The 23,717-nt window shown below is 37.8% G+C and overlaps 1 protein-coding gene across 1 annotated transcript; it reads left to right on the top strand.

The window, feature by feature from the left end:
* The first annotated feature begins 858 nt into the window (after window positions 1-858).
* Window positions 859-1,326, top strand: LOC135231485 (deoxyuridine 5'-triphosphate nucleotidohydrolase-like). Its single transcript, XM_064286299.1, has one exon. The coding sequence runs from the start codon at window positions 859-861 to the stop codon at window positions 1,324-1,326; it is 468 nt and encodes a 155-aa protein (XP_064142369.1).
* The last annotated feature ends 22,391 nt before the right edge of the window (window positions 1,327-23,717 follow it).

Genomic DNA, 23,717 nt, shown 5'->3' with positions numbered 1-23,717 from the left:
GGAAAATAATTGGAAAATTTGTGACATGGTTGTATGGGGAAGAGACATGTGGATAGACCTCTCTGAATGGGACAAAGAAGTAAAAATATTTGTGTCTTATGTGAATGCTCATGGTAGGGTAACCTCGACATAAGAGAACTGTAACAATCAAGTGAAGAGGATAATGTGTTCTGTGAAAAACAGGCATCTTCTTTCCATAGCCATTCCTGTCATTGCTCAATGGGCTCATAAACAAAGTAGTCATCACAGCAGGGATGAAGGTTATGCACGGGCTCAGGAACATAGATGCCCATTCACCAAGGCTGTCTTGGCTACAGCCACTGCTGAGTGTCCACTCTGCGAGCAGCAGAGACCAGCATGAGTGCCTGATATATTATTATTCCTCAAGGCAATCTGCCACCAACCTCATGGCAGGATGATTACATTGGGCTGCTTCCGTCATGCAAAGTGCAACATTTTGTTCTTACTGGGATAGATCCTTACTGTGTATGCTGATTTTCCTTCCCTGCACACAATGCTTTCCCTAAAACTATCATCCGTGTACTTATGGAACGCCTTATCCACCATCATGGTATCCCACATAACATTACCTCGGATCAAAGGACTCACTTCACAGCAAATGAAGTGCAGCAATGGGTGCATGCTCATGGAATTCACTGATCTTACCATGTTTCCATCATCCTGAAGCAGCTGGCTTGACAGAATAATGGAATGGCCTTCTATCAGCTAGGTGGCAATGCCTTGCAGGGCAGGGGCAATGTTCTCCAGGAGGCTGTATATGCTCTAAACCAGTGTCTAATATATGGTGTTTTTTATCCCATAGTCAGGATTCATGGGTCCAGGAACAAAGGAGTCGAAATGGGGGTGGCACCACTCACTATTACTCCTAGTAATCCACTTGCAAAATTTTTGCTCCCTGTTCCCACGACCCTATGCTCTGCAGGCCTAGAGGCCTTAGTTCCAAAGGGAGGAATCTGCCCATCTGAAGACACATCACTGATTTCATTGAACTGGAAATTAAGGATGCCACCTGGCCACTTTGGGCCCCTTATGCCTCTGGATCAGCAGGCAAAGAAGAGAGTTATAGTATTGGTTGGCGTGATTGATCCTGATTACCAAGGGGAAATTGGACTGATATTATGTAATGGAGGTAAAGAAAAGTATGTCTGGAATGCAGGAGATCTCTTAGGGCATGTCTTAGTATTACCGTGCCCTCTGATTAAAGTCAATGGAACACTACAGCAACCATTTTCTGACATGACCTCTAATAGCCCAGATCCTTCAGGAACGAAGGTTTGGATCACTCCACCAGGCAAAGATCCATGACCATCTGAGGTACTTGCTGAGGGCAAAGGGTATACAGAATGGTGGTGGAGGAAGTAGATCTAAATACAAGTTACAACCACTTGACCAATTGTAGAAATGAGGACTGTAATTGTCATGAGTATTTCTTCCTTGTATGTGTGCATCAAACATTTTCGTTTTTTCAGTTGTAAAATATAAGATGTAAACAGGGTTCGTGTGTTTTCAGTTGTGTGTTAATTGTATCGTGATAGGTGCAAGTATGATTTTATAATTGTCTTTATTCAGAGATTATATGTGGGCCATGAATCTCAGGGGTTGGGTATTTATGATGTAGTTTGGTGGTTGTATAATGATAAAATCACCTCCATGATGAGATCTGATATAATGTGATCATCTCCATAATGGGATCTGCTGTGAATATCCAATCAATTGAAAGGGAGTTTCCTTGGGGGTATGGCTTGCATCCAATACATGTGGACTTTCTGGCAAAGTTAGCTGGCTTTTGCTCTCCTCTGGGTACTGCATTCAGCTTATCAGCATCTGACCTCCAGTTCTGGGGACTTGGGCCAGCAGCCTGTAGCTTTACCTGCCAATCTTTGATTTGTCATCCTTCACAACTGTGAGCCTGCAGCCTGCTGTCTGACCTGTCAATCCCGAGTTCATCAGCCCCTGCAGATACATGAGCCAGGAGAAGCCTCCAGCCTGATACCTGATGTCTGACCTACAGACTTGGGACTTGCCAGCCTCTTGAACTATGTGATCCATTTTTTTTTAGATAAATCTCTCTCTCGGTTTATATGTATATATATATATGTATGTATATATGTATATATATATATATGTGTATATATATGTATATATATATGTATATACACACACATATATATGTGTATACACACACACACACGCACATAGGGGCAATATGAGTCAGAATCAACTCGACAGCCACAGGTAGCAGGTGTATATATATATATATGTGTGTGTGTGTGTGTGTATGTGTGTGTGTGCTTTATTGATTTTGCTTCTCTATTTTTTTTTTTTTTTCTCTAGAGAACCCTGCCTAAGACAGCTTCCATAAAGATTACAGCCTTGGAAACCCTATGAGGCAGTTCTGCTCTATCCTATAGGGTCGCTATGAGTCAGAATTGACTAGACAGCAACGGGTACTAGGTACAGATGCTATACTTTCCTGCATTTTATTGCCTCATCAACGCTTGTCTCTCATCCCAGAACAGCCTTTCTCTCCTAGCCCCATCATCTCTGTCCTTTCATCAACTCCTTGCAAACCAATTCATCTTTCTAGACACCACTGAAGCATTACTCCCTGAAACCTTCTCTGATAACCTCTTCCTGGGTAGAACCAATCACTGTCTTTTGTGTAACCTTTCCTTACCTTATATTGATTTCTATCATATGTCCTATAACATATGTATATTTTAAGGAATACGTTTGCGTGGTTGGCTCCATTTCTATAATTCAAGCCCTTGAAGGCAACTGCTCCTGATTCCTCATGCTATGTTCAGAATCTGTACTATCAGGGCCCAGGCAGGAGACAGATGGTGCATTCAAAGTTTGTAATTTGAGGCATGTTCAGTAATGAGGCTATTTCCAGGAATGTGGGCAGTGTTTTGGAAGCCAACAAGTGCTAAGACCGAACTTGGAAGCTAACATAGAGGGAAGCAATGCTGAAGGAGTAAGGAGAGGGAGTAATTACCAGAACCTAGAGAGTAGTCCCTAGGTGGCACAAACAGATAAGCACTCAGCTACTAACTGATAATTTGGTGTTCAAATCCACCCAGAGGCATCTTGGAAGAAAGATCTGGTGAGCTATTCTGGAAGATCACAGCCACTGAAAACTCTGTGGAGTACAGTTCTACTCTGAGACACACGGGATCGCCATGAATCGGAACTGACTTCACGGCAACCAGTTTAGTTTTAGTTTTTGGTAGAGCGGGTAAGTATATGGAAACAACTTCCTGCCAAGAGCTGTGGCCTTTGATACAGGGATGCAGTTGGCAAACCAATAGGGGGAGAACCAGGGCAAAAGACATTCCTGTTTCAGCCTCGTCTCCTCCTGCCAATGTCTCCCATATTCTAAACCTAACCCAGAAACCAGAAGACAAAGCAACCCATTGAAGCAGTCCATGTGGTTAGTTTTCTGGGCCACACAACACAGTGGAGCAACAAAGGAAAATATACATTGCAGGGTCTAAAAGGGGTTGATACATCCTAATTGTTTAAAAGGTGTATGTTGAGTGAAAATGCGTTGAATGATAATACACTTGCCTTTGCAACCTGTATAGAATGGATGGTAAGGAGTTAAACACAAATGCTCTGAAATAGCATTTCTGCCAGCTTTATACAGGATTATGCTGTGCAGCCACTTAGCTGCTTCAGCAGAGAAATGCTTTAAAGGGAAAGAACAGGAAGCACTGAAGAGAAAGAATTTTGTCATATTTCCTAGGGGAGAAATGTATTCCTGGTGGTGTTACCCTGAAGGTGGTCCTTTCTGACAAAATGGTGAAGTTTGTAGTGGAGAGATGCAAAAAATTAGGAAGGCCTGCATACAAACACAAACAAAGAAGTAGACATAACCAGCGTGATGTTTAAATGAGAATGCCAATCGCTCAGGAATAAAGAGAAGAGAGTTTTAGTGATAGGTGAATAGCAACAGCAGCAGCATGACTAGAAAGGAAGGAGAAAATGGAGAAATAAAGTGAGATAATAAGGATTTACTGCAAGGAAAGCAGGCAGTAGTATCAGCAAGAAAATGAGATATCTGCGGTAAGAATCTGTAAATCTCCCACAAAACTCATAAGAACTGTGAGAACCTTGGGATAGCATGTCTGCCAACTTGGAGAGATTGTCCAAGAAATGACAGCCTGCTCAGGCAGCAAGATCTGCAAGGACAATGTAGACTCTCAAGGAAGACAAGAAAATATGACCAAAAGATGAAGAGAAATGGATTGGCATCCAGGCCATCTAAATCTAGGTTAATGAATTACTACCAATTAATTAGAAATGTCTTTCACTAACTGTACATATACAAATTAATTGTTCAGTAAACCGATTATCATCTTCACATTTTGTGTATACTGAACTAGTTCCACATAAATCAAATTGTTGATTAAAGTTCTAATCATGCGGTGCCGAAATATCCCAACTAGATATTGCCTGAAAGAAACTCACGACTTCATAGATGCCAGCAAGGAAAAATGATTCGAGGCAGTATAACATAGTGCTTAAGAATGTGGGCATCAGCGTCAGACATCATACCTTGTTGTCAATTCTTGCTGTACCACCTAGCAGTTATGTTAACCCACTTTCTGTCTTAGTTTCTTCTTCTGTACAATGATGATAATGACAGTCCTTCCTTCAGAGGTTCCTTACGAGGATTAGAAGAACTAAAACATGTTAAATTAGACACAAATTACTACATGTTAACACAGTGCCTGGCACATATGATGTGATCAAATCCTAAATTATTATTATTCTAACACAGCCTACCCTGTACTTGATTTGCTTGAGAGAGGAAAGGAACTTACAAAAATTACTACGTTTTGAAGACTGTAAAATATTACACAAATTTAAGATAGTATTATTACATGGAATTACTCATGGTATCAGGGAATTGACCTTAGTAGTTTGAAAATGGGAATTTGTAGCAAGTTGAGATTCCACACCCATGTTGAATTTTTGGGTCATCACATAGCGTTATTATTATAGTTCTAAATAATACAGAATATTCTTCTATGAATTATAATTATATTATGAATTATATATCAGACAACACTCTAACCAATTAAAAGTGTCCAATTATCCTGGTTTTTTAAATCATATTTTTCTTGAATTGTATGGCTTAAAAAATAAAATATAGAGGAGTGTTTTATCAACATTGTTATATTATCTAAATCATATTTTCAAGAATTATTGCATTGTATACATAAGTCAATTACCTGTGTTTGATACAGTGGGTGTTTAATGAATATTGAAATTTTCTGACTAACTAGGTTAGACTTCTTTTGAGCAAAATTATAAGTCAAGAATCAAACACATGGAGATAAAATCTTACTGATCCATCATTTTTAGCCAGATGAAAATCTTTGTAAATATAACTGATACACCTAGCTGAAAATCGAGCAGGTTTGAAATCTTGTATTAATGAGTTTGAGCCAAGAATAAAAGTAGTAACACACTGCACATTCTCATACCACACCACTTCCCAAATATGTTCTCCAGTGAGTGAAAATTAAAGTTAAGCCAAAATCCATTCTTGTATAAAGTCATATTTATCATCAAGTAATATTTTGCCATAACTTCAAAGTTGTGATTTTTTAGTTAAAATACTGGATTTTTTTCTCTTCTTTATTTCTATTTTCTGTACTCATTGCAGAAAAGTGTTAGAAAAAAAGTCTTTTTATTCATCAGAAAAAAAAATGATTTGATTATGGAGGTATTGACTAGAAGTCTTGACACTGTATTGTGCTCAGGAGGCTAGGAGTGCCTTGGTGATTTCCCTAATCCTTGCAACAACACAGACTGGAAAAACATGAAGAGATCTGAGGTCAAATATTTGAACTATTTTAATCTAGAACTGACCTGTATTTTTTCTGCATCTTGTTAGTTGCTGTTGAGTTGGAGCCAACTCATGGTGACCTCATGTACAATGGAAAAACACATTGCCTGGTATGCACCATTTTCATGCTCACTGGTATGTTTGAGTCCATTGTTGCAACTACTGTGTATTTGGAGTGACTTTCAATCTATGGGGCTCATCTTTCAGCATTATATCAGACAATATTCTGTTGTGATACACAGGGTTTTCATTGGGAATCAGAATCAACTTGATGGCAACTGCCACCAACAACAATTTTCAGAAATGGGTCACCAGGCCTTTCTTTCTGGTCTGTCTTGGTCTGGAAGCTCTGCTAATGCCTGCCCACCATGGGTGACCCTGCTAGTATTTGAAATGCCAGCGCGATAGCTTCCAGCACAGTAGTAACGTGCAAGCCTCCACCTCCACGGTATGACAAACTGACAGATGGGTGGTGGATTCTGTATCTAGACAGGCTATATAACTAGTTCAAAGCATTCTTCTGCCCTAACATTCTTGAATAAAATGGTACACTATACCTTCCTCTTACTAACAGTGATCCACCACAGCAGTGACAGTGACTCAGAAATTGGGTGTAAGAGGGAAGCTAGATTAGTACAAAATTTTGAAAGATCCCCAATTTATTCTACTGAGTTCTCTTATTACAGTGTACTCCTCTTCCTAAAGTCTCCCTACTGAGAATTCCTGGATAGAAAATGAAGATTTCAATGATGTTAAATAGAAATACTTCTTATGAAAAATTGTAAAAAAAAAAAAAAAACACAAAGAAATGACATTTAATATTTATAAGCTAAAACTTAATAAGCATTTTACTCTGTTAGGCATGAATTCAAATACTTTAAATGTATAGCCTCCTTTAAACTCCATAACAACCCTAAAAGGTTGATACTATTTCCAACTTTATAGATGAAGAGCTTAGGCAGAGTAGGGATAAATACCCAAGATCTAGAACAAGTTAGTAAGTGATAGAACTGAGGATCAAACTTAGGCTGTCTGGCTCCAGAGCCCACACTCTAAACCATAATGCTGAGTTGCACAGGAAATATTTTGGCTAACATATAAATAAAATAAATCTGAATTTTTTCATAAAATACATAATTTTGTTGCTTTATGCACCACCTTGTTCTTGCCTAAATTGCCCCTCTACACTTTCTTTCCCTACCCTGATCCTACCAATGCTGTGAGACTCAACTTAATTGCAAGCTGTGTTAAAACTTCCATGGAATAAGCAGAGTGTCTGTTTTTTTGCTCCCCAGTAAACTCATGTATAACTCCATCAGAATTTTTTATTCATTCCTTCCCCTAACAAATTCGTCATGGCTACTAAACTTTTTTTTTTTACTAGCATCAGGCTCTGTGCTAGGCATATATATCATTGAAATTACTTGGTTTAAGTGTCTCTATCTTTGAGGGCAAGCCTTATTCAATGTTTCATCTCTGGAGCTTGGCAAAATGGCTGGCATCTAGAGAATATGATTAATTTTTTTTTAATAAAATAAAGATTAACATGTTGTGTCTAGTTACATCAATATTAATGATCCACAGCAATAGATAAAGTCTGTTCAATATACCCCTTTCAAGACCCAATTATTTCCTTTTCTTCTTATTATAATTTTTGATACCACATGTTTTACTTGAGCACCACACTGAGTTGTGGAGTGTGTTAAAATTTTTGGTTGGTAATATGGATTTTGAGAAATATTATGTGGGAATACATGGTTGAGTGCTATGATTGGAGGATGCCCATCTGTCCCTCCAGTCATGGATGGCAGGATATATTGCAGGGCACTTTCCACTAGGTTTACATGGGGCACCTTTGGTTTTCCAAATATGACACAAAAATATCAAAACCAAACCCACAGAGGTTCCTAATTATCACACAGGATATTATAAATATGCTTAGAAGGCTTATCTAGCTGTTCAAAAGCCAAAAGAGACAAAAGTTTTACCCAATCACATTTCCTAGATGCACTAAAAAAGAAAAAAAAAATTTTTTTTTTTACTACCTTACATTTAAGTCTGATACCCTAGCTATTTTGCTTCAACAAACATTTATTTTGCCTTTTGCCATTACTTTCAACAGGAACAGTAGAGTCCCAAAAAACCTGAGAGCTGGAAAAAGTGGGTAGTCAATGGTATATCCCACTGGTCATGAAAGGGCAAAAGACCAAGAAGGCATAGGGAGAGATTCAGACAGAACTGGAAGTCTTTACTGTAACTAGCTTCCTGTAACTTGTTTAATTAATATGCTCAACATTTTTGAGTACTTCTATGTGTCAAACCCTATGTTTGGTACTGAGAAGAATACAGATGCTAAAAATGATTAAGATTTATTTCCAGCTTTCGAGGAACATACAGTTTGGTGGGAAAAATAAAGCATGCACTATACCATTTTAAATGAATATGAAGTAACCGCCATAATAAAGGTTGGAAGAAGAAAGCACTTTGGACTGGAGTGATTAAAAAGTGCTTCCAAGAAAAGGGAGTATTCAAACTGCAACTTGAATAGATAGGATTCTAACCGGTAGGAGAGGGAATTTCAGGAACAGAGAACAGACTAAACAGAAACGCTGTAGAGAAGAAATATTTTGAGATATTAACTAAGATTGCCTACACTACTGTATTTCTTCTTACTCTTTGACCACTTCCCTAGTCCTCCATCCTCAAGGCTTTTACATAAGGGGAGAGATAATATATCAGACTCTGCAAAGAAAAACCTTCTGATTTTCAGAAACAAAAGCTTTTAAATTTCAAAAGACAAGGCTTTTGCAATGAAAGAAGCTAAGCCCTGAACTATTCAAGACATGAAATTTGCCATAAACAAGGAATAAAGAACCAGACCACCCTACCCTCAGACAACATAAAGATTCCACAGACTAAAGAAAATAAAAAATAATCCAGGAGGAAGCTAGGGCTCAGATGCTGGTAGGTTCCTGAAAGGGGCCTTGTACTCTGCCATTCTCTAACTTTGGAAGGCATAATTAAACTCTTAGATAGGATTGAGATACCAAAAATAGGATGTGACCTATTCAAACACAAGGATAGGAACAATAAAACTGAGGGCCAGGAGTTATTCTTACCAATTTTTATTTAAGAGTCACAACGAGATTATGAGGGATTTGCCATTATAGTATCACCATTTTACAGATGACAAAACTAGGTCACGAAGAAGTAATTTGCCCAAGGTCCTTCAGTTATAAATGACAGAGCTGGTATTTGTATCCTGGTGGTCTGATTCAAGGTAGTATCATAATCATTGTGCCCTCTGAGGAGGACACTGAACCACCTAAGGTTTAGTTCCTAACACCAGCTAGGAATAGCAATTGACATTTTAAAAAAAAAAAAAGTTCTATCACAGAAAAAGAAAGTTACACTTTTTGACTTACTGAATTGCGAATTGTGGATATAATTATAATAATGATAACTTTTATATGGATGATCTCATTTAATCCCTCCAATGGCTGTATGGGTACAATCATTATTGTCATTTTAAATATCAAGAAACTGAAGATCATATAAATTCCCACAGTTATTCAGAGGCTCAGAAGGATTTAAACTCAGGCAATCTGAATCCCACACCCATTTTTCCATCACTATGCCATCCATGTGTTCAGGGAACAGCAACTGGGTGACTGCAGCTGCAGTGTCCATGAAAAGGCACTGCTTAAATCTCCTGCTGTGGGGAACATGACTGACTGATGGCCCCAGCTACTGCCCCTCTCAGTCCGCCAGCACATTCATTCCAGTGCTAAGTGTCTTGCTGGCTGCTGCTCCCATTCAGTATCTGACCATGACAGGAGCCGTAAGGCAGGTGACATGTGGGACTTCTCCAAAAAGGATTTTGGCTCAAGACTCCTATTTGGCCTAGCCACATCTTTATTGAAAAAGTACTGCAGTATGAGATTCTTCCTACCCTGTTTGATCCTGGTCTGAAGTCAGCCCTCCCTTTCACTGCTTTTTTCCCCCAATAAATCTCTTTCTTATCTAACCCTCTTCTGGTATCTTCTCTGTAGACCAAATTAACGCTAGTAGTTCCCAGAGGGGTCTGAGAAAACAAATAGTAGAATGGGGATTATGGCTCACTAACCATCCCTTCTGAGCAGAAGGTGAGTCACGGATAATCCCTGGCACAAGGCTCATTCCTAAAGATTTCACTGGGTGATGATCCGCTGTGCAGGTACAATGATTCAAGTATTTGAAAAATTTAAGAGGAACGATGCCTACTAAGACAGTGAAGTTGGCTGGTCACTGCTAACTTGTATTAATATTGACACCTTGAGAGGGTGAGAAACTGAAGATATTAACAAGCAGTTAAAGCCTAAATGTAAGAACCAGAGGATCTCTTGTTATTAGGTGCCGTTAAGTCGGTTCTGACTCATAACGACCCTGTGCACGAAAGAACGAAACACTGCCTGGTCCTTTGCCATCTTCATAACCCTTACGCTTGAGGTCATTGTTGCATCCACTGTGTAAATTCATCTCATTGATGGATTTTTCACTGACCCTTTGCTGTACCAAGCATGATGTCCTTCTCCAGGGAGTGGTCCCTTCTGATGCCATGTCCAAAGTATGTGAGATGAAGTCTTGCCATCCTCGTTTCTAAGGAGCATTCTGGCTGTACTTCTTCCAAGACAGATTTGTTTGTTCTTCTGATAGTCCATGGTTTATTCAGTATAGTTTGTCAACACCATGATTCAAAGGCATGAATTCTTCTTCATTCTTTGTCCATCTTTCACATGCTTATGAGGCCGCTGAAAACACCATGGCTTGGGTCAGGAGCACCTTAGTCCTTAAAGTGACATCTTTGCTTTTTAACACTTTAAAGTGGTCTTTTGCAACAGATTTGCCCAATGCCATGCGTCCTTTGATTTCTCGACTGCTGCTTCCATGCGTGTTAATTGTGGTTCCAAGTAAAATGAAATCCTTGACAACTTCAATATTTTCTCCGTTTATCCTGATGTGGCTTATTGGTCCAGTTGGGAGGATTTTTGTTTTCTTTATGTTGAGGTGTAATCCATACTGAAGGCTGTGGTCTTTGATCTTCATTAGTAAGTGCTTCAAGTCCTACACTTGGTAGTCTACAAAAATCCCTTATACCCTGAAATGGAAGAGCAGACTCAGCTAAGCAGCCAGCCAATAATCTAATTAGAGAGCTCCAGAGACCTTAGAGTAATCCTCAAAGGCATGTTTGTTATGCTAAACTCAGGGCCCTGGTTGGAAAAACCTGGGAACCTGAAACATAGGATGGGGGCATCTGAATGGATGCCCTTGCTGATGTTGTCTCTGCACAAGATCCCGACACATCAGAGCTTACAGAGTTGGCCTACAGCATTTCGTTTGTTTTGAAAGATGCTACAGAGGCCTCTGTCCTGCAAGAGGACAAATGCCCCACTCAGAACCTGACCCCATATTTTCTCTCGGCTTCCAGTATCATAACTAGATTTCAACCCCAGCATTACCCAGCTGGGTGTTGTTGGACTTAATAAGGGAGAGAAAAGACTATAGCCCAATATGCCTGTGATAATTAGCTAGGAGCCTGGAAAATAACCCTGAGATTGCATTTAGAAAGTGAGAACGTAAGACTGGGTAGGAAGAAATCATTGACTTGGGCCACTTTCTCCAGACTCTGGAGTTAACATCCTGTCCAAGGCCCCAGAGGACAGGCAAACTCCCTGCCTGTGTGGACAGCCTAGACAGATCTTTCTTGGAACTGTGCTACAAACCAACACTCTTCCCATCCAGTCCTGCACTGTCTCCTTTCAAGGTGTCAGACATCCATTGTCTTCTGAAGCTTCTCCCAACCTTCTCCTGCTCATTTCCCCTAATAAATCTCTAACACCTCTAACCCTGGCTTGTTGTCTACTGCTAGGTGGACCCACGCTAACACAACAGGTAAACATAACCATAGATTTTATAAGAACAAATATCGAAAACAAGGCTGGAAACTAAGCTCTGGATCTGATCATGCACCTTAGAAACCTGGTTGAGAAATCATGTCTGAGCCTCTATAGTGAGTAAGCTGACCAAAATTTATAGTATTTATCAAAAACAAAGCTTGCTCTTACTATAATAAGTTGGGGGACCAGGTGGGGGAAAAAAGGTAAGCAATCAAATATTTAAAAATTGTTTAAAATTTTTCAAAACATGAGGTAATAATGCATGCTTCCTGTGTGGATGGGTGAGATAATTATATTAAAATACTTGGTTAAGCAATGGCACAATAGGTCTCACGGGGATTCAGTAGGTCTCTTTTTCATTTTCCCTTGGAGCAGTCTCAGAAGCCTGAAGGTCCAGTTAGAACACTCAGTCACTCAACTTCAAACCAAAAAAAAAAAAAAAAACAACCAACCCTGTTGCGATCTAGTCAATCGCTAATCGTTAGCAGCCCTATAGGACAGAGTAGAACTGCCCCATACAGTTTCTTTCATTTTCAATTAATTTTTATTGTGCTTTAAGTGAAAGTTTACAAATCAGGTCACTCATACAAATTTTACATACACCTTGCCATACACTCCTAATTGCTCTCCCTCTAATGAGACAGCACAGTTCTTTCCTCCACTCTCTCTCCTCATGTCCATTTGGGTAGCTTCTGGCCCCCTCTGCCCTCTCATCCCCCTTCCAGACAGGAGATGCCAACTTAGTCTCATGCGTCCACTTGATCCAAGAAGCTCGTTCTTCACCAGTATCATTTCCATCCCCTATTCCAGTCCAATCCCTGTCTGAAGAGTTAGCTTTGAGAATGGTTCCTGTCTGGGACTAACAGAAGGTCTGGAGACCATGGCCTCCAGGGTCCCTCCAGTCCCAGTCTGACCATTAAGTCTGCTCTTTTTACTAGAATTTGTGGTCTGCATCCCGCTGCTCTCCTGCTACCTCAGGGTTTCTCTGTTGAGTTCCCTATCAGGGCAGTCATCGGTTGTTGCCCGGCACCATCTAGTTCTGGTCTCAGGCTGATGCAGTCTCTGTTTTATGTGGTCCTTTCTGTCTCTTAGGCTCATAATTACCTTGCGTCTTTGGCGTTCTTCATTCTTCCCTGCTCCAGGTGGGTTGAGACCAATTGATGCCTCTTAGATAGCCACTTGCTGGCTTTTAAGACCCCAGATGCCACTCTCCAAAGTGGCATGCAGAATGTTTTCTTAATAGCTTTTATTATGCCAATTGACTTAGATGTCCCCTGAAACCATGGTCCTCAAACCCCTGCCCCTGCTACACTGGCCTTCGAAGCATTCAGTTTATTCAGGAACTTCTTTGCTTTTGGTTTAGTCCATTTGTATTGACCTCTCCTGTATTGTGTGTTGTCTTTCCCTTCACCTAAAATAAAACTTTTCTACTCCCTCCCTCCCCCCCTCATTACCATCAAAGAATATTTTCTTCTCTGTTTAAGTTGTTTCTCCAGTTCTTATAATAGTGGTCTTAAACAATATTTGTCCTTTCTTAGTTGACTAATTTCACTCAGCATAATGTCTTCCAGATTTCTCCATGTTATGAAATGTTTAATGGATTCAACATTGTTCTTTATCGATGTGTGGTATTCCATTGTGTGAATAAACCATAGTTTATCCATTCATTAGTTGATGGGCACCTTGGTTACTTACAAATTTCTGCTATTATAAACAATGCTGCAATGAAGATGGGTGTGCATATATCTGTTTGTGTAAAGGCTGTTATTTCTCTAGGATATATTCCAAGGAGTGGGATTGCTGAATCCTATGGTGGTCTATTTATGGTAGTTCAATTTCTAGCTTTTTAAGGAAGCGCCAAATCAATTTCCAAAATGTTTGTACCATTTTACATTCCTACCAGCAGTGTATAAGCATTCCAGTCTCTCTACAACCTCTCCAACATTTATTGTTATGTGTTTTTTGGGATTAATGCCAGCCTTGTTGGAGTGAGATGGAATCTCATTGTGGTTTTGATTTGCATTTCTCTAATGGCTAACGATCCTGAACATTTCCTCATGTATCTATTAGTGGCCTGAATGTCTTCTTTAGTGAAGTGCCTGTTCATATCCTTTGATCATTTTTTAATTGGGTTATTTGTCTTTTTGTGGTTGAGTTTTAGCAGAATCATGTAGATTTTAGGGATCAGGCACTGATCTGAAATATCATAGCTGAAAATTCTTTCCTAGTCTGTAGGTAGTCTTTTTACTGTTTTGGTGAATTTTTTGGTTGAGCATAGGTGTTTGGTTTTTAGGAGCTCCCAGTTATCTGGTTTCTCTTTGGCATTCTTAGTAATGTTTTGTATTCTGTTCATGCCATGTATTAGGGCTCCTAACGTTGTCCCTATTTTTTCTTCCATGATCTTTATCGTTTTAGACTTTATGTTTAGGTCTTCGATTCTTTTTGAGTTAGTTTTTGTGCATGGTATGAGGTATGGGTCTTGTTTCATTTTTTTTGCAGATGGATATCCAGTTATGCCAGCACCATTTGTTAAAGAGACTGTCTTTTCCCCCATTTAACTGACTTTGGGCCTTTGTCAAATATTAGCTATTCCTATGTGGATGAATTTATGTCTGGAGTCTCAATTCTGTTCCATTGGTCTATACGTCTGTTGTTGTGCCAGTACCACGCTGTTTTGACTACTATGGAGGTATAATACGTTCTAAAATCAGGTAGAGTGAGGCCTCCCACTTTGTTCTTCTTTTTCAGTAGTGCTTTACTCCTCCGGGGCCTCTTTCCATTCCATATGAAGTTGGTGATTTGTTTCTCCATCTCATTAAAAAATGTCGTTGGAATTTGGATCGGAATTGCATTGTATCTATAGATCACTTTTGGTAAAATAGACATTTTTACAACGTTAAGACTTCCTATCCATGAGCAAGGTATATTTTTCCCCTTACGTAGGTTTCTTTTGGTTTCTTGCAGTAGTGCCTTGTAGTTTTCTTTGTATAGTCTTTTACAAAGCTCTGGTAAGATTTATTCCTAGTATTTTATCTTCTTGGGGGCTACTGTAAATGGTATTGATTCTGTGATTTCCTCTTCGATGTTTTTTGTTGGTGTAGAGGAATCCAACTGATTTTTGTATGTTTATCTTGTATCCTGATATTCTGCTGAACTCTTCTATTACTTTCGGTAGTATTTTTGAGGATTCTTTAGGGTTTTCTGTGTATAAGATGATTCTTTTACTTCTTCCTTATCGATCTGGATGCCCTTTATTTCTTTATGTAGCCTAATTGCTCTGGCTAGGCATACGGTTTCTTTATGGAAGCCGATTTCCACATCTTTCTACTGAAGAGTGTGGCTTGTGGGTTCTAACTGCTGACCTTTTGGTTAGCAGCCCAGCATTTTAACCGCTGCACCACCAGGGCTCCTCCATTAGCAACACTTTGGTGAAATAAAAGAGATAGAATGAGGGGCCATTTAAGATTACATATAAAAGGCAATATATTTATGACTGAATGTCCTGTCACCACAGATTTGTTTATGTCTGATAAAATATCAAGTAAACAAACAAAAAATCCAACCCATTATTTTACAATTGATTCTAACTCATGGTGACCCCATGTGTTACAGTAGAACTGCTTCATATGTTTTCCTTGGCTATTATCTTAAGGAAGCAGATCACCAGGTGGGTGGGTTAGAACTGACAACCTTTAGATTAGTAATCAAGTACAAATCATTTGCTCCACCTAAGAACCTGTAGTGGAGATCTGGTGATGCAGTGGTTAAGAGCTCAGCTAAAAGGTTAGCAGTTCAAATCCACCAGGTGCTCTGGGGCAGTTCTACTCTGTCCTATAGTGTTGAGGACAATGGGTTTGGTTTGGTTTTTTGGAAGGACCTGATAAAATATCATTAAGCAAAAATAACCAAAAGGTTGAAGTTAGCACCTACGCAGAGGCACCTAAAAGAAAAGCCTAGTGATCTGCTTCCAAAAGGCCACAACCATAGAAAAGTCTGTATAGCACACAGTTCTACTCTGCCACACATGGAGGGCCATGAATTAGAACTGACTGGACAGCAACTAGGTCGATTTGGTTTATTTGTCACTGGGTGAAATACTAAATTCTTACTTCATGAAGGAAGGTGGAAAGGTGACTTCAGTACTATAGGCTTCTTTCAAAGTTGCTGAATTTTGTTTAAGTTTGTTTCTTTTTTTCAGTAATTGCCTTTTTTTTTTTTTTTTCTTTTTTGCTGAAAAATCAGAAAATAATCTACAGGGATTATCATTCTTCTAAAAAAAGCAAAATAAACTAAAATCAGTGTCATGCTGAGACTGACAACATGTTATACAGATGAAGCTTATTATGATGTATGTTTGTTTGGGTCTATTTTTAATCGTATACTTCTTCGGTGGAGGCTTCTGAGAAATGTAATGTTGTACGTGATTGTTTAAGTTTGTGAACTTTTTAGGAATGAATACAGCAGTGCCCTCATTTAGTTGACATCCTCATCTGAAAAGTGGAGGCAAGCAAATAAGTGATAGAACACTAAATTATGCTAAATGTTACAGACCAACAAAAATAGCACTAGTTATATTTGACCTATCCAACAACAAGTGTTAAAAAAAACTTTTCTATCATCTAATCAGTTAGGTTTTTAAAAATGCTGATTTATTGATTTCATAAACATAGATGTCTCAATTTTAGAATGAATAACATTCTGTACACATACAAATACTTATTCCTTAATAGAAATCAGTATTTATATATATATATATTTTTAATTATATATATATATATATATATACACTGACGACTCAAGAATGATAAATTATTTGAAAATTCATAAATATGGACATATCCTCATTGTTAATGCTGTAATGCTGACCATTTATTTTAAATAAGATGTTCAGTTTAGAGCAAAAGCATTCAATGTCATAAACAAAAGAAAATGTAATTATATCCCCACTAACATCTTTAAATGTCACATCTTACATTTCACAGCAATGTCCCCGGATCAAACTTTTCATGTTGCTATCTGTAATAAAGGTCTATTTTAAGCAAAAAAATTCTCTTACTATTTGAATGTAGAGAGAATCCTAACTCAGGATTTCATAAATTATTCTTTCTTAGCATTACTTATTTTAGATGTTTTATTTTTGTAGTACTTATTTTTAATCCCTCTACATATCTATAAAAATATAAAAGGCCAAATTATTTAAAATGTTACAGTTCTTTTCTTCCATTCAAAATGGCGGAGCAAGAGGAAAGACATTTATACACATACAAGATCTGACTATAAGCTTTACCTTCATAAAATAAACATGTACTTTTAGTTACTTAAAGAATTTTTTCCATGCTTAACGTTTATATGTTGAGCAATAAATAGAGTATGGATTTGAGAATGCCACCTTGTTCCTCTTAACAATATCACGTGCCTCAGTTATTGTGTACATGTCTCCTCCTTCAGTAGCTAAGAGATTTCAGTGCTTGCAATGGTGTAAACGAGCTTCCATTTCCGTGTTTACCTGTTCTGCAACTCCTCTCCCTTATTGTGGTAAGTCACTTTTCCTCAGGCCACAGCCCCTTCTCTACTCTTGGTCCGAGTGGTTCAGATTGGCAGATTTCATATCCATCGCTTCATGGGAAAGCGAGGGAGTGCATGAGCTGATCTTGATTAGTAAATACATTCCACCTCCGTGGCCCAGTGATACAGGGACAGATCAGGGTCCATGCCAAGACAAAACAGAGTTTTTTTTCTTCTTCTCTCTCTCTCTCAGAAACCACTGAAGCTGCTAAAATAGAATACGGTATGACTGGAACTGCTGATGACCAAGTTATCACCAGGAGTGAGAACCTACCTGAAAATGAAGCCTAAACAAAGTAAAGCTGAGACGAGATGCTGAGGGAAATATACCTGACAACTTGGCCTAAACACCCGGATTCAGCCACGTCTATTCCTCGGCTTTTCAGTTATTCAAGACAATAAGCCAAGAAAACCCATTGCCATCAAGTCAATTCTGACTCACAGCAATTCTATAGGACAGAGTAGAACTGCCCCATAGTGTTCCCAAGGAGCAGCTGGTGGATTCAAACTGCCAACCTTTTGGTTTGCAGCTGAGCTCTTAACCACTGCACCACCAGGGCTCCATATAAGACAATAACTTATTTATCAAGCCAATTTAGGTTGCAGTTCTGTCACTGTCAACTTAAACAGGTAATTTTATTTAGGTTCATCAATAGAGAATAAGCGAAAAAAGATATGGAAATGATACTAAACAATCTTCAAAGGAACTACAGCCATATCTGTTAAAACTCAAGTTAGGGGTTTACTCATGTGTTAAGACAACATGAAGTCAAATGCTTTCCTTTGTCCCTAGTGATTCATGGGAAGTTGACAGCTGTCAATCAAGCAGGTGGCACATACCTGAATGACCAATATAGGAACATTTAGTATAAAGAACCCAAACTCCCAAAGAATTTGGTGTGTCTTTATTTTCCAAGAGAATTTTGACATTTGCTTTTTTATTTGGATCCAAGATATTCAAATAATTAAAGATGGTTTTCCATTTTATACAGGTGACTTTGCTGCACTTATTCTTTTATTTCAAATGTCACATACTACTATCTCAAAATATCTCTTCTATGCTGAGTTTACTCCTTTTTCTTTTCCTGTTCCATATAGGGTAATTTCTACATATTCATCTTCAAATTCAGTATTCTTTCCTCAGCTATGCCACATCTATTGATGAGCCTGTTGAGGGTATTCTTCACCTGTTGTTGTGTTTCATTTTCTAGCATTTCCATCTGATCCTTTCTTATCATTTCCATCTCTGCTGAAATCACCAATCTGATCTTGCATGTTGGCCATCTTTTTAATTAGAGCCAGCATCCCGCTGCATTTAACCTTTGTAGTCCAATGCTCATGTCTCTTCTATATGAGCCTTTCCTTAGACTTTGGGCCAATTAATTGTCTTTGACCTCAGCACTCTGATGAGCTCAAGAAAAGTCATGAACCAGGCTTTTTTTCCATAGTAAAGTTGGAAGTGACATTCTTTCCAGCTCTCTATACTCCTAAGTGGAACAAGTTGTCCTGTACACTGGATTTAGGCTTTCACTTTTTCATTGCCAGCCATAGTACAGTTTCTTCAATTTTACCATCTTTGCCTTCATAGCAATGTTGTTATAATCATTTAGTATTTTATTGCATGTATTCTTATTGATAAAAATAGCATAAAATAGGAAAAATAACTTTGCTGTTTCTAGAAAAAACAAATAAGAATTTTCTCATACACATAAAATAATTGAAACTAAAATGAAAAACAGTGAGTATGCTGACGTTAGTAAATATTTGGCTTCAATCATACTCATTGGGTCAAATCTAAAGAAATGTAGGTTCAATAATGAGGCAAAGAATATTATTAAAAAATCTGTGTGAAATGTGTGTTAAAGTTGGTGCCTAAGATCTGATTTATAGTTTGGAATTTTGTGGTCTACTCATTGTAGTTCTCTGAAAACAAACCTCCTCTTATGTATATAAGCCTATTGCTCATCTACAACAATCAACAATTGTACACATTTCTGTAAAGCAATGAATATAACTATAAAGAATGGATTTTTGATGGAAAGACTATAAATAGCTGAACTCATTGCAAATTGTCTTCATCCTGGAAATAGTGTTGTGCTCACGTTGACACAATCATAGACATAATGGTATTTTGTGTGTCTGTGTTTTGTATGTGTAAGTGTAGTTATGGACATACAAGACTCATTAACAAAAAATTGATCTTTCAAGTTAACACAAAATTATACAGAAATTATCCTATAAGGAGTTCAGCTAAGACCTCAGTTTCTGTGCCCCCTCCCTCCTGCTACTTCCTTACACATTAACCCTTCCCTAAAAGGTGATATCGTACGCATTATCATTTTCCTTCCTTTGCTCCTTTCTTCCTCCCTCTCTCTCTTCCTCCCTCGTTTTTCTCATCCCTTCATTCCTTCCTCCCTCCCTTCCTTCCTTCTTTCCTTCCCTCTCTCCTTGTTTTTCTAGTCCTTTTCTTTCACATACTGCAGTCCTTTCTTACTTTCATTCTTTTTAGTTTCTGCTTAATAATAATTTTCATTTTTCTTTCTGATATTCACACCCCGATTTATGATGAAGACCCATTCTCCCATTTCCAGTGAATGTGGATGGCAGAGGCTTACCTCCACACTGATTTCTGGAGTAATTAAATAACCAGTTGCCCTCAAGTTGACCCCAACTCATGACAGGAATATGTGTGTCAAAGTAAAGCTGTACTCCACAGGGTTTTCAATGGCTGATTTTTCAGAAGTATATTGCCAGGCCTTTTTTCAAAGAAGCCTATGGATGGACTGAAACTTCTAAACTTTCAGTTAGCAGCACCCAGAAACTCAGATTTTAGGAACAGGCTAAGAGGAATCCAACTTTGCATAGCCCTCTTTATAACGACTGATTATGTTTTGGCCATATGATCCAATTCAAGCCAACTGGATCCACTGAGACCTAATCTGGGATTTTTGCTGGACTTCTCAGGAAAGACAGATCCTTCCCCTCATATTTTTAGCAGTGGTAATGTTTGGAGGTATTAGTGGCCACCGAATAAACAGACAAGGTCTCAGAATAAAGCCAACAAAGAGAACTATACCAAAAGAAAACAAGATATAATAATTTGATCCCAATCTTTCCTCAAGACTTTTCAGTTACCTGAGATAATAAATTACCCCTTTATTACTTATATTCTTGTGAGTAGCTGCAATTTCTACCTTCTTTAAGGAGTAACCAACTGATTATGAAATAAATGATTCTGAATAGTACCATTCAAAGAGAAACCAGGTCTTCATTTACTCTTCTAGAAAACAAGAAGGCAAATTATACTAAATCTTATTATTTGATTTGGTGATTCCATTTCAGCAACTCAGGTAAAAATTGGTAAAGTTGGGAATAAGATTATGAAGCTATGGCTGAATTAGGTTTTTATATTATCTGTTATTTGTTTCATTCTTTTCTTACACAATTCAGTTGTAAATTGTAATTTGAAAATGAGCATCAAATAAGGTGTGACACATTTTACTTTCTTTTTAATTCTTTAGGGGTTCTTTTGAAATGCATTCTTCAAATTATCATCCAACATTTAAAAATCTATTTACTCACTCGCTATTCTCTGAACATGTAAGTATTCTACTAAATTAGTTTTACCTAGAAGTCATGTCCTACTTGTGTTTTTAAAAGTCAAGGACATAGTCACTTACATGTACAAAAATGGTCAAAAAGGTCTATTCAAAAATTAGTCCAATAGTATTGCATAGGTTCACTGTCTTAAAGTTCAAAAAGAAAGACATACTAACTGCGCGTCATGAGTAAAATGTAATTTTATCTTCCAATAATTACAATTGATATTTTAGAGTTTACTCTGAGTGGAACCTGTAGGGACAATTAAAGAATTCTAATTAAAGCTACTTGAAGCAGATGAAGGTTATACAAGATTCTTCCATCTATTACAGTTCCTAACTTCTAAAGGCAGAAAAGGATCAACATTCATTTTAAATCTAAATCAAGAGCAGGTTTATTTACCTATTAAATGCTACTTCCACTAATAACATAAGGAATGCACACATAGATTATGTAATGGAGGATATAAATGTGCAACGTTGGCAGCGTGTGTGATGATTACCAACAAGAATTAATCAGCATTCCTCATGCCATACACAATGCAGTTAGAATAGAAACAGCAAATCTGTTCAAGTAATGCAAACAAGCTGCATAAAAGGCTAAACAAGTAAAAGTATATCATCAGCCTTGACTCAAATTACATCTTTAAATTGTGTGCCAGATTCCTTTAAATTAGGCATTTAAGATCTTGGTCTCTGGTAGATTTTATATAAACTGAAAAGTACTACATTTTTTCAAGTTCACAACTTTGTCACACTGCTGGAATACATTTAATAATTCAGCTTGCAAGTTAACACTTACTTAAAGCAACAGATACATTGCTATGGATATTTATGTGAATTTTTTTAGGGGGCAGTTATGGAATCTATTGATAAACCTCAGAAGTTCTGTAGCCACCCATGGTGACAATGTTGTCCAAGATCCTGAAGAACATGTAAATTTTGTATTTGCGTTGCTAATCTTTCCAACTCAAGATTTTTTTTTATTCTTGGCATTTTCATGAGATTCTCAACATTTTATACCCAATTGTGACATTAAGCATTTCCATTTTTGTTGAAGTCATTGTTTTGCTTTTTCTGAATGTATTGAGGTCCTGAGGATTTTAATGGACTCAAATAATTGCCATTAAATTCTTTCATATTTGGAGCTAGTCTTTCATATTTGGACCTCAGAACTCTGGTATTAAGGATTTGACTGGGAACTTCTGGCATGTAGACATGTCTGTCAGAAGGTAGGTTTGAAGCTAAAACTCAAATCTAAGGAAATTCTGATACGAGCTCTGTCTTTGCATACAAAATATAAAGAAATACTCTCCTAACTATGCTCGCTGGAATGCATTTAGGCTATTAATGAAAATGTGCATGATTAACTCTGTAAAGAATCAAAGGTAAACGAATGAAAACAATAATGAACGGAAAATTTGAACTCTAGTATTTTTACAAACATGGACCAACTTCTTCTCTTGTCCACTCTCACTGTATGAAAAAAAAAAAAAAAAGGTTAGGAAAATCTGAAAACCTTACTGTCACTTTCTTGTGACTTGGACTCAACTAAAACTAATCGCAGCTCTCAATTTGTAATTTTTAATCTCTACCTACTTTCTCCTCAAGTTTTTTAGTTGCTAGAGATGTTAATTAAGTGTTATTCACCTCCTTTAGTGGAATTACCAACAAATAATACAAGAACAGAAAGATAAATTACACTTTACAAAGTAGAGTAGAATTGTGCTTAAAAATTTCTAATGCACTACTTTTGGTCAACATTAAACTTTTTAGCTTGTTGTATTTATATTTGTGCTAGGAGAAAAGATTGTCATATGTAATGATCACATTAGAATGTTGTATATAAAAAAAGAAATAAACAAATGATAAGTGTAAGCTTTTGCATGCAGTGGGATGGGAGATGAAAGGTCAGTCACCTATGGATAAAGGGTAAGGATTGTAGTAACTAAAAGTGAAAAGAATATAGGTCACTGGGAAGAAGGGAAACCAGAAGCCCTTAACTGCAGAATCTTTCCTTCGGTTTCCATTTCATCTCTACCTTGGTCTAGTGTGGGAGATGGATACTAATCAAATGATTACAGTGAAGGTGAAAGTACAACTGTTATAAATAAATTCCAGATCTCAGTCCCTGCACCTCCTCTTCCTTATTTATCTACACATCCTCCTTTGATAATCTTACCAGGCTCGTTATTTGTAAATACTATCTGCATGCCTACCTATAAACTGACCTTGGAATCCAAGCCCATATATCCGACTGTATCTCTGACATCACCACTTGCATGTCTGAGAGGCAGTTTAAACTCCGTAAGTACAAAACAAAAATTCAGTCTTTCCCATCTCTGTAAAAGCCAACTTCACTTTTCCAATTTTTCAGTTCAAAAACACTAGGTCCATTATTAAATCTTTTCTTGCATACCTAAAACATTGTCTCAAATCCTGCTAACTGCATTTTTTAATACACGCTGATTTCATCCTTTTATAGTCTCCACTGCTATAATCTTAATCCCACCATTTACTCCTTCATTTGAATTACGGCAATGGCTTCCCTAAACTGGTCTCACTTCTTCCACCCTTGACCCTCTATAGTCTATTCTTAACACAGTAGGCAAATTGGCCCTTTCATAATATGTTAGACCTTGTCTTCCTCCAATCAAGCCCTTGAAAGACTTCCTTTTTTGATCTGAGTAAAGGTCAGTCCTTAACATTACACTACACAAGCTTGTGTCTCTCATT

The sequence above is a fragment of the Loxodonta africana genome, chromosome 5, assembly GCF_030014295.1.
Source record: "Loxodonta africana isolate mLoxAfr1 chromosome 5, mLoxAfr1.hap2, whole genome shotgun sequence".
NCBI classification, from domain to species: Eukaryota; Metazoa; Chordata; class Mammalia; order Proboscidea; family Elephantidae; genus Loxodonta; species Loxodonta africana.
The sequence above is the reverse complement of the archived record's forward strand: the minus strand, read 5'-3'. Positions and strand labels throughout refer to the sequence as shown.

What these genes read in the sequence shown, in the direction of transcription:
- LOC135231485 (XM_064286299.1), top strand. Translation starts at nt 859, where the DNA reads ATGGGGGTGGCACCACTCACTATTACTCCTAGTAATCCACTTGCAAAA.